Here is a 12,166-nt window from a genome sequence, read left to right as displayed (position 1 = left end):
TCAGGGGAGGACGACCAGCAGTCGGAGTTTATTATGGACGCGGCGGACGCCGAGGAGGCGGCGAAGGGAGGAGGCGACGGACTGCCGCGCGGGGCCACGCCCACCGAGATGGCCTCGGAAGACGCGGCACAGCAGCCAGCGCCCAAGGAACCCGGAATTATCGATGAGGTGCCTGAAGTGCCGGAAGAAGCACCCACGTTTCAGTTAACAGGCAAAGAAGAAAAGGTGCACCTCGAGGGAGACCAGACTGGGTGCATGGAACTCGGGGACGACGCAGCCAGCTCCTCGGTTGGCAAGCGACCCCGAGCAGAGGTGAGCGACGAAGGCACCGAGGCGCTGAACACCGGGGAACCGCCGTCCAAGGCGGCTCCACAGGTTCGACGCGCATCCCTGAAACCGAAGCCCAACATACCTCCGGATCGTAACAAAGGTCGGCCGTCCGTCACCTGAGTCAGACTGCCGAAAAGGGTGGTGGGAGTGGGGGTACTGAGTGCAATGCTCACGCTATAGATACGGGACTTAAGCACTACGCCTGGATGGGACGTTATGCAACGATGGCAAGGTCAGGCCCTGGTAGAGCTGAGCAACCGCGCCACCCGGAAAAAGCACGGACAGCCGCACCCGAAAGGAGCGACAAACCGACGGGAATACGAGGAGCATGTAAGCTGACGACACGAACAGTTCTGTCTGCTTTGTTTCTTTCCCGTTCTTAAATGGCAGTACTTCAAAGGCCGCTACATATAGCCACGCTAAACGTGCGAGGCCTCGGAGAAAGGCGAAAACAATGTCAATTGCGTAGAATAATGTACGAAAAAGAAATCGATGTTCTGGCGATACAGGAGACGAAGATAGAAAGTGAAGAGAGTACTGAAAAAATGATAAAACCTTTGTCAAACAGCTTTAGTGCGTGTGTAAGCCATGCAGTGGGGTGTGAGGGGGGGTGTTGCATCTTCTTTAGAAATAATGTTGGTATTCAGATCGAGAGTGTTGTATCGTGTGTGTTTGGTAGGTTTATTGTATGCGATTTTGTTTATTTCGGCTATAGTTTTCGCGGGTTGTGTATTTATGCACCAACGGTGTGCCGAGAGAGAAATGTGTTCTTTGAATCTATCGAAGGGTTTTTGGATTGCGAAAGGCATGTTATTTTATTAGGTGATTTTAACTGTGTTTGCGAGAGGGTGGACCGATCTGGCGCCAGTAAGTGGCAAGATTCCAGTACTCAGCTGCTGACAGAACTGCTAGAAAACACGAGTTAGTTGACGTCGCCCATTTCTCTGATAACGTGAACACGCTACGGTCCACGCATTTTCAGGGGGCTAGCCACGCCCGCTTAGATAGGATTTATTTGTCGGGCGATTTAGCTCCCAACTGCAAGGACTATAACGTTGAGTATGTGTCTTTCAGCAATCACTGTTTCGTTTCTTTCTGGCTAGGGGGGAGGAGGAGCAACTTCAAGACGTTTAGCTGGGACCTATGGAAACTAAATGCAAAACTTTTAAGTGATGAAAGGTACAACGATGATGTGATGGAAGCTTTCAACAAACAAAAAAGTAACGAAAGCATGGCCTGGGGAGATAGATGGGAACGTATAAAAGAAGATAGTAAACTGTCCGCTGTAGAAAGGGCCGCAATCATTGCAAGGGCTGAAAGAAAGAGTGAGAATGAGCTCAGGAGTAATCTTAAACGCATGCTCCAACTGGAATGTGAAATGCCGGGCGCTTTCAACGACGACATCTCACAAATAAAAAGCAAGTTGGAAGCCATCGATAAAGAGCGATACCGGGGAGCAACAATACGTGCGCGCGCAGAAAGTTTACTAGCGGGGGAGATGCCCACGAAAAGGGCCTTAAGCGATGAAATGAGGTACGCAAAGCGGAATAAAATTGAAGAAATACTATGGCAGGGACGTTTGACTAAAGATGTAGAAAACATAAAAGCAGCTTTCATTGAACATTACACAAATCTTTTTAGCACAGCTCACCCTTGTAGCAAAATATTTAGGCAAGATTATCTTAAATTCATGCCAAGACTGGAAGATGAGGTGAAAGTTCAACTGGAAGAACCAATAACATTGCAAGAAATTGAAGCAGCCATAGGCGACTTAAAAGTGGGCAAAGCGCCGGGGCCTGATGGTCTGTCAGCGGAATTTTATAAGAAGTTTATCGGTGTAGTGGCGCCATTGTTATTTCTAGTTTTCCTAGATGCTTTTGAAAAAAACGAACTACCAAAGTCATTTACAAGAACACACACGGTGTTGATTCCCAAATCAGACGATCCTGCTAAACTTCAAAGTGTAACGGGTTACCGCCCAATCACCCTTGCTAACGTAGACTATAAGATTTTTATGAAAGTGCTGGCAAAAAGATTGCAGAGAATTGTAACATTGCTTGTGGGACCACACCAAACATGTGGGATCCGGGGTCGGAGCATACAGACAAACACACACATTGCTCGCAGTGTGCTGCAGGGCTGCGATATGTTTCAGCAGTAAGTAGCGATGCTACAAATTGATTTCGAAAAAGCTTTCGACCGCGTCTGTCATGAAATTTTGTTTTGCATTTTAGAACATGTCAATGTGGGTGACGTGCTTTTCAGGGGTGTCCGAATGGCTTACAAAAATTTCACCACACAGCTCATTATCAACAAGGATGTAACAAAAAGTTTATCCCTAGAATCTTCGGTGAGGCAAGGGTGCCCAGCTTCACCTCTTCTTTTCTGTATTTTCTTAGAGCCTTTCTGTTTAAGAATAATTAATGACAATGACATTCATGGTTTTCGTTTGCACTGAAGTGAAGTGAAGCTATTAACCTACGCCGATGACGTCGCGGTTTTTTGTGAGGATAAACAAAGTGTAGAAAAAGTAATAGTTGACACTAAGGAGTTTTGCGGTGTCACCTGCAGTTCAGTGAACTGGAATAAATGTTGCGGTTTTTGGTACGGAGAGTGGGCAGCAACCCCAGAAGTGTTTCAGAACGTCAGCTGGTCGACAACGCCAGCATGTTACCTAGGAGTGCCTTTGGAATACCATCAGAATAGTGAAGAGTATTGGAGTGGGGAAGTGACGGGTCTACGCGAAAAAGCCAACAAATGGGGAGGCCGCGCATTATCCGTTTTCGCACGGGCCACCATTTGTAACCTTTTCCTCTTGGCGAAACTGTGGTACGTTATGCAGATATTACATTGTTCAAGGACGCATGTCCAGAAGATTCACCGTGTCTTTGCTGTCTTCGTGTGGGGTTCGGTGTGGGAGCGTACAAGCAGAAGTAATCTGTTTCGAAGTGTGAAACACGGAGGAGTTGGTTTGTGCCATGTGTTTTTGAGGCAAATTGTGAACCGTTTTTTGTTCCTAAGGGATGCGGAGGATCCTTTTCTGCGCACGTTTTTGCAGATGACTCTTCCCAATGTACTACCTGAGTTTGTTGTGTCCTCCAGTAACAGAGGACCTATACGATGCAAGGGTTTTTTGAAAGAAGTTGTTGATGCTTTTCGGTTTCTGGCGGTACGTTTCTCTTTGGAATATCTGTCTACTGTGTCCAGGAAAATGCTAACAAAAGATTTGAAGGATATTCTTTTTCCGGTGCCCCGTTACAGGTCAATGTATTGTAAAGGACCTGGTCAAAATGTTTTGTCACGTGTAAAGAAGATGGTTATCCCAGCGTCCGTGAAAACTTTTTTTTTTAAGCTGCACACGAACACTCTTCCAGTGAAGACATGGATGCAGGAAAAGGGATTATACGAGGTTTGGTCCAGCACGTGTTCTTTGTGCAATAAACCAGAGACTGTGGAGCATGTTTTCATGGAGTGCTGGGATGCCATCTTCTTTTGGGATGTCCTGCAAAGAACCCTGAAGAAAGAATTGCCTGTAACACCACAGGGAATACGGTATCTCCCCGTTGAGTGTTGTGATGGTGTGCCGTACGACCTCGTAATGGCTGTAGCATTGCATTCAATTTGGAGGTCGCGAATGGCTGTACGCCATGCGGACGTGCACGCCCAAACCGTTAGCAAGTATTTTGCACAGAGCATGACTGCGATGTACGATATTGCTACAACCCAGGGTATAGAGCTGGAATGGTTACCAATTTTGGAAGAATCTTTCCGCCAGCCAAAGCATAGTCGGCGGTTTTTAACCTATCATTGACGCATTTGTGTTCTGGTGTTCATACAGGCAATAAAAAAAAAGCCCGGATAGCCGAATTGGTAAGGCATTCGAGATCTAATCGAAAGGCGTGGGTTCGGTCCCCACTCTGGGCGCGTGTTTTTCTTTCTTTCTTTCCTTGTTACGTAACTTTAAAAATGTTAACCTCACTAACCGACGTAACAAATAGCCTAATCATTCCCCTATGCCTCCTTAGGCATTGAAGACTGCCGACCTATATTTCTGTATTTCCTCAACGAGCCCCTCATTTCCTAACCATATATATATATATATATATATTTTATGAGCTTTGTTTGAGACTACAGCCTGTATGCCACCATAGGTAGCAATTGCTCACTATCATCACCACCGGCTTGAGGTGATCACTTCTTCATTTCCTGTACATACTCATCATCATCGACGAGCCCGCTTCTTCGGAGATCATCATCAGTGCTGGGCCTTGATCGCCATCTTGCGTTCTCGTCGACTCGCCTCCGAATAAAGGAGCTACGAAGCCACGGTCTGGTCGCCTGCTATCTACGGCCTCACAATATATATATATATATATATATATATATATATATATATATATATATATATATATATATATATATATATATATATATATTATGAGAGACAGAGCTCTGGAATACTAAAGGACCACTTTTAATTAGGCTTCCGAGCACAGGCCGCCGAAGGACGGAACTGCCCGGGGATGATGATGGTCATACACAGATGACAGTGGCGATGGGTTTGAATGGGTAGAAGGAACAGAAAGATTGACCCGCGGTGTTCCACACTGCTTCTAACAATGATCATGTCGCTTCCACGCATAAATATCACAGCAGTACATCCCAACGCCCACAATATATATGTACATTCGTCCCCTTCCTAGGCACAGCAGCTGACGGTGATGGACGGCGCGGGAGATGAAAATTGCCTGATTGCCTGTCCTGTCTTTTTTCACCTTCCCCCCTTCCCGCACAGTTTTCGAGAAGGCAACGAAGGCGTTGCCTTCTCGTCGTTCGAAGAATCTCCAACTGGATGTGTTCTTGACAGGCAACGCTGGGCCGAGTGCGACATTAAAATCAGCGCTTTCAAAAATGTCGTGCCTGGGAGCTGCTGAAGGTCATCCTGGCTTTTCGCTGACGGGCGCTCTCGCTCGCTGCTACTCAAGCTTGGGACATTCTACCTTGGCACCAAATCAAAGAGAAAAATAAAGGAAAAGAGTGCATTCGAGTGGTCGTTTGAGACTCTCAAAAGTAAGACAAGGCGAAAAGCGGAGGAGGAGGAGGAGGGACTAACGTCACGGCTGTCTTTTGCTTCTCCCGCTGCCATGTGCCCACCGTCCATGGGGTCAAAACACTTAGATCGGCCTTTTTTACTTTATTAGATTCCGAAACAAGCGGCCATTAACCTTTGACGCGAAACGCGTCGGATAACCTTATTTGTTTGGCCTTTTTTTGCGAGTGCACGTTTGTTCAGCATTGTGAATGTGTTCTAAAGCGCGAGAAGACGCACTGCGCGAGACAGGCCGACGTTGAACGCGAACGACTGAAGAGTCATAGATCACAAATAGCGTATTGCGCGCACTGACATTAGCCCGTATTTTCTTCTTCTTACCTTTGTCATCGCGAGAATCAGTGGTGCACGCTTAGAGAAAGGGCGGAACAGTTTCGTCGAAGAGCAGGCAACTTTCAAGATGGCTGCTTTAATGGAGACGACCGAGAACGTTCCACCAGAAAGCCCTGTCTCCCCGTGATTACAAGCGCCCGCACAGCAGAAAAGGCTTACCATATTTTTTTAGGCACTCGCCCAGAGGAAACACATCGGCACCAAAGTCGGCGAGTGAAGAGATACATATAAAAAGCTATATATTTGGGCCTGTAAACACGAACTAAAGTTATCATTCGCAAAGGGTACAGGTCTCTCCGAACGACATCTTAAGTAGCGTTGGCGACAGCGAAACGAGATCAAAGGGAACTTGAACGCTGTTCCTGGGAGCCCTTCATCACAGCTAACGCGAAACGAGAATCAAGGCCTAGAAGCTCTTTCAGTGCCAACACTGCTACAGCGCACAAAGGTAACCATGGAGTGTGGACAATCGTGTCCCCTCGTGAAGCCAAAAAAAAAAAAAAGAACGTAGAATTTATACTTCCCCAATATTCTTCCGATTTTGGCGGCGGCGAAGAGCGGAGTTTCTCCAGACTAATTTTAAGGAAATGTGAGTTGTACCTTGACCGTTGAATGCGCTATGACAGTAGTTGTAAGGTGGTTAGAAATACGCGTCACAAGGTATTAAAGTCGAGGAGTTGGGAGCAGTGAAACAGGGAAGTGGGTCACTGGAGGAGGAGGCTGTCGAACGCGATGCAAAGACCTTCATACTGATAGTGTCATCGTTTCCGGCTCGTCAAGAACGTACTACGTAGACCAAAGAGAAACCAAGATGGATAAAGACTCCAGTCACACCGCTGCTGATGCTCAATGCCTAGGGCAGCCACCGGTTGTCGCAGCCACAGCGCAAGCTCGCCGCAATTATAACCACCCGGAGACGAACACGAGAATATGGCAGACTGGCACATGCTAGCCCTAAAACTGACAGGCTTCAATTGAGGCGTTAATAAGTCTGGTGTCTTAGGTGCAAAATCCGGACGCAGACAGTTTTCGCGTGGTTTGATTGTCTCTCATTAGCACTGAAATATAGTGTGCAGTGACATCACGACTTCTTTTATCTTATTTTGCTTCAAGTTAATGATATCGAATGAAGCGACAAGCACCCAAATAAAGAACGAACACTTGTAGCCCGTGCTTGCAAAGATGCCAGTTAACTTCTCTCTGACCGTCTCTATAGCCGATAACTAGTAAAGTCGATTCCTGATACGGCAGGTTTAATGAGCATTTACACCAAACGCAACAGAATAAAAGCAGGATGCAGCGATTCTGCGTCCCAGCGAACAGCCAAAACAATTATAGGCTTGAAAACACAAAAACTATGTTGCTATGGACGAGTCCCACCCTCATAATCACTTTATCGAGGGTCCATGATTCTTCCTATGAAGTATCCATTCTAAATACCTGCTTCTTTTCTTTTTGTGCACACATGCAGCTCGTTTCTCCGTTATACCTCGGTGGTGCGAGTGGGTAGCTCCATTCGAACGATCAGTCACACCAAGGAAGCCTAACGAAAAAAGAGTAAGACCTTCGGCCTTTGAACTTTCGGTTCAAGAGTGAACCGCATTACCGAAGCGCTGCCCCAAACCGCCGTTTGGCCTAATTTCGAGCACACAAACATGTTGAAGCAATAAGTACGATAAACGGCGCATATACTTGGTTCCCCAAGTATTTCGATGAGCGACTCGGCCGAAACTGTGAACGCATGCAGAGTTCCCACGCACCTGCTTCCAGTGGAGCTCTTCGGAGTGCAGGGCGAGGTTGCAGGCCAGGTAGGTCCCGGCCAGGAGGATGCCGGCGACGGCGCTATCCCGCATGCGCACGGGCACCAACGCGTACGACACGTACACCAGAAACAACGCGCACCACAGGTCAGACACCACGGCGCGCTCGGCCGCCGCAGGGTCGAGCAGCGCCAGCAGCAGCACGAGCACCACGAATGAGCCGAGCACCAGGTAGCTGCACACGAGCAGGTGCACCTGGCGCCGGAACGATGTCTGCAGCGTGGCGTACACCAGCGCCAGGTAGAAGACCAGCAGGGCGCCGAAGGCCGCCGCGCGGGCCGCCGGCGGCGGGTGCAGCGGCCTCTGGGATAGCGCTAGGTCCATGAGGGCCCCGACGGCGCACAGGGCCGCCATGACGCCCAGCAGCGCGGTGAGGCTGCGCCGGTTGAGGTGCAGGAAGTAGCGCTGGTACAGCGAGTCGATGTCGTTGCGGTGCACGTGCTGGTACCAGCAGAAGTAGTAGCACGAGGTGCAGCAGTCCACGCTGGTGACGGTGTGCGCGGGCGTCTTGGCCTCCACGTACTCCCACGCCTCCTTGTTGTTGTTGGCGGCGGCAGAGTCGCTCGAGTCCGACGCCACCGCCATCTTGGTCCAGAGGACGTGCGGTCTGCAAAAGGCGGCGGGTGAGCACAGGCACGCAAATGGGAAACAAGGAGCAGCAATCGGGATGCGGCAAGTTCCGTGTGGTCGCATTTTAGAGGTAGAGCTGTTTAAGCTTAAGCTTGGCTCGTTGTCGGTCAGAAAAAAATACGAAAAAACAACCTGCTTCACGCAGTGGCTTTAGAAAAAAAATACCGAGCGCGCATGCACGTGCACTTCGTGAGGAGCGCCCGGCGCCCTCCTGGCTTGCGCGTGGGCTTGAACCACGTGGGCAGCTCCCGTTTCCGTCGTCGTGTAGCGACCGGCGCGCCAGGGGGTCCGCCGCGTCAACGACGACGACGACGAATCTGTCAAGCCACCCCTCCATAATCCACGCGTGGAGACGGCCACTAGACGGGAGAGTGTGTTTGTAGGTCGTTCCGTCGCATCCCCTACCTGAAAAAGGCTGTTTCAACGTAACGTAGCATGAGCTAAGCCAACCTACACCCAACCCAACGTAACCTGAACCCAATCTAAAACTAATTTAAACGTAACCTAATCTGAGAGAACCTAACCGGACCGTTTTTCAATTTCATTCAAAACAGCCTGATCTGAGGGAACGACCCGCAAAAAGACTCTCCCCCACCGGACCAGCTGACGAAGTGGATGGAGGTCTAACGAGGCGACGACGACGATAGGGATGACGATGATTGCTATTGAATGAAGCACTGTACATACTTAATGATCTTTGCTTTACAGTGCTGTTCAAAGCAGCTTCGCACTGCTGGGGTCTGGCTGGTCCCTCTGTCCGGGGATCCGCTGTCAGTGTAGGTAGAAGCTAAGTCGACCTGTTTCTCCAGCCTTGCATCACTAGTGCCAGCTGCACCAACTTTTTCTAAGAGCGCGCTTTTACATTATAAGAAAGCACGTCCAGCAGAGGGACACAGAAACCATTTTTATGCAGGCGTTGCGCTATGCACACGGGGCAGACCTGTGGCCGTTACATCAAAGGCGCAGTGATTACGGAGTGTTCGTACAGGCGCCGGAAGCCGGACAGAGCTCACTAAGTTAGGGCTGCATAGAATTTGGAGCTGGTGAATTTAAATAAAATAATAACTCGGGCCTGGTAAGCCCCAATCCTTTGTCCCCAAGGCTAATTATATCTTGAGGATGTCATTTTATGCGTATGTTTGTTGCGGAATGAAGCGGTGGGAGGAAATACGAGCTAACCTGTTCTGAATCCTATTCAAACGCAAAGATGACGACGCACTCATCCAAATCTACGCTGCCTAGGCGAACTCCGCCTTCGGGATAATAAGTACTTTATGCAGCTCTAGAACGAAAGATCCCCAGAAAAGTTCCTTGTTGCGTGGGAAATCGTACCCAGAGCGCGAACGGAACAGCAGTTTACAATCTAACATTTTACAGGCACATCGCGTGCTGTGCTTACTCTTTTTGTCAATTGGGAATCATGGTAGTACGCGTAAGTTAAAGAGGAATTCTCGAGTGCATGAAATAGCAAGACTTCGAAAAATCTCGGTTCAGGTAATTAGCTTTTCACAACAGAGAAATTGCATGTACGCCGCCTCATAGCTGGCGTAAACTGCTCGCGATAGCACAGCGCGATAGAGTGCCATATAGTAAGCAGTAGAGATCAGTCTTCCATAATAAACAGCATGTCATTAACAAACCACCCTCACTGCCGTTGTAAGCTCGAAGCATGTATCCTCCTGCCCTCTCCCCCCGACAATTTAGAACTCAATCCCGTCAGTGCAGCGTCAAGGAAGAATCTCAGCTCCTCCACGAGGCAGCGTTGATGACACTGTCAGCGTTTTTATTTTATCGCAATTATGAACCACCGTCATGATGGTAATGGCAATACGTCGTGCCGGAGGTATATAGTCACACGAATCACAATTAATCGTAATCGGCCCTGAAATATTCAGGGCTTTTTGTGAATGCCGACGATAATGATGACGATGTACGGATGACAAAAAATTCTCTCGCAGTGAGGTGACCGTCATTTTTTATGATAAAATTACTTAGTTAATCTCGTGTGACCAAACTGATTATGCACAATAAAAAAAATGCCGGTGTCCTGCTACACGGCCCGTTCAACGATGCAACTTATTTTCTTACACAGAATACTCCCATTTCAAGAAAATGGCACAACCGCTCCGCGCGGCATTTCACGTAGAGAACCACTGAGCCCCACATGCCGCTGATGGCAGCCAGGGGCACCACTGGAGAGGCCCGCGCGGCGCTCGTTTTGACGTCACTTGCAGGATCCCCGTTCCTTTCTTGCTGCGTAGTTGGATCGCAGCGCGTGACACTCCGTTTAGGACGCGCCTTCTAAGTTAATTTGAAGTTAATTATCCATGCGTGACGCGTAGTTTACCTCCTGGAGACTTCATAACCGTGTCAACTGTGGTAGGCTGCCCGCAAACGACTTGAGCATGGTGGTTTATGCGGGCGTATGCAAACGAACCCGAACTAAGCACAAGCTGCGGCTCGTTTCCCCGATCAACGTTGTAGGCTACGACGATCGCCGAGCTGAATTTCTAGATTTCGCTTGTAGTTCGCAAGAAATGGACGAATCAGGAAATCATGAAGCGTTTACTGCTCGCAGAAACACTCCGCACACACGTCCGCCGTGCCTGCAGCCCGCCGGCGGCCCTAACCGACGCGGCTCGCGGCAGCAACACCTTGTTGCCGCTTTTAAAATCACACTGATCGCGGTAAAGAACTTCCACATTCGTGAAAGGGGATGTTCAAAGTCAATTCAATTCAAATTTATTCAGAAAAGTACAAGAGTGAATTAACATTGGGGGAATTTACAGGAGGAGGTCCCAAGGTTTCAGAACCGCAGGCGGGACCTCCTACGCTAGATGTGTTGGAGATAACAAGTTGTGAGCACAATACAATCATATGTACTGCATACATTATACAAATCTTTTAAAACATCGTGCAAGAATGGGATATTAAAGAAAATACGACACATTGTGGAAAAAACAGGAAAATGTTCATCAATTGACAACAGAACAAGCAGGGAAAGATGTCACACAAGAAAAATATTTCTAGGAGTTACTGGCGAGTAGCTAAGAACATTTTCAATTTTCTTTTAAACGGTTGATGCGAGCTAACTATATTTATTTCCAGTGGTACGTCATTCCAAAACGAAACAAAAAGTAGACTAAATTTGCCATAATTAGTTCTTACCTTGGGCAATAAAAAGTTCTGACGGGAGGAAAATCTAGGGCAAATAGGGTTGGTTAACATGTGGCGAGGGAAAATGTCAAGATCTAGGAGGCTATGCAGCACTTCGAAAAACAGAACTCCAACGCTATACAAATACATCTTTGGCAAAGGTAATATATAAAGTTCAGTAAAGATAGGAAGAGGTGGTGAAAAATTGTGCTAGATAGTGTCATCAGCTGTGATTTTCAAAGCGACGCTCAAATATCGGCCGGGATCTACGGCGATCGGGCGCGGAGGTCCGTCCCGGCACCGCCGGCCCGTTCACGCGCGGTGTGGCGAGTGGCCGAAGGATGGCGATACCTGCGCGCAAGAGTCGGCCGAGGCCGTGGCAGGTATCTTCATCACCGCGGATACAAAGTTCCACATACGAGACAGGGGGTGACAGCGCGGTGAAAAGTTGTGTTAGGGACTGTCATTCGCTACTGAAACAATAGCGGGGATGAAATATCGACCGCGAAGCTAAGTCTAAGGTTCCCGATGTCCCACACCGAACATCCAAGCCGGCCGCGAGCTGTTGGAGCAGACCCGCTCGCCGCGCGCAAGCGTGTTGCGTTTGGTTTCCCCTAACTTCTTGGTGGCCCCCAACGCTTGGTTCCCGTATTCTAAAACTCCCCATTGCCCCAAGAAGTGTTTCGCCTCGTACACAGCCGCACCTTCTGTGAGCAGTTGTGAGTTCTCGAACTTGAAGCTAGAGAAAGGCGCAAACACATTGTAAACAGACAAAAGTCGGCGTTGC

At 48.6% G+C, this 12,166-nt stretch overlaps 1 protein-coding gene across 5 annotated transcripts in view; it reads right to left on the bottom strand.

Annotated features, from left to right (window-relative positions):
* Nucleotides 1-12,166, bottom strand: part of LOC144170851 (adenylate cyclase type 5-like) — a 464,552-nt gene that overhangs the window by 219,309 nt on the left and 233,077 nt on the right. For all 5 annotated transcript variants that reach the window (XM_077700872.1, XM_077700874.1, XM_077700871.1 and 2 more), the window contains one exon: nucleotides 7,534-8,200. In XM_077700872.1, coding sequence (XP_077556998.1) covers nucleotides 7,534-8,200 — 667 coding nt within the window. The remainder of the gene's footprint in view (nucleotides 1-7,533; nucleotides 8,201-12,166) is intronic.

This window comes from Haemaphysalis longicornis, unplaced genomic scaffold (assembly GCF_048455015.1).
Source record: "Haemaphysalis longicornis isolate Haplotype H1 unplaced genomic scaffold, Haemaphysalis longicornis Haplotype H1 scaffold_2, whole genome shotgun sequence".
Classification (NCBI taxonomy): Eukaryota; Metazoa; Arthropoda; class Arachnida; order Ixodida; family Ixodidae; genus Haemaphysalis; species Haemaphysalis longicornis.
Note: the sequence above shows the minus strand (reverse complement) of the source record. Positions and strands in the feature narration are given on the sequence as shown.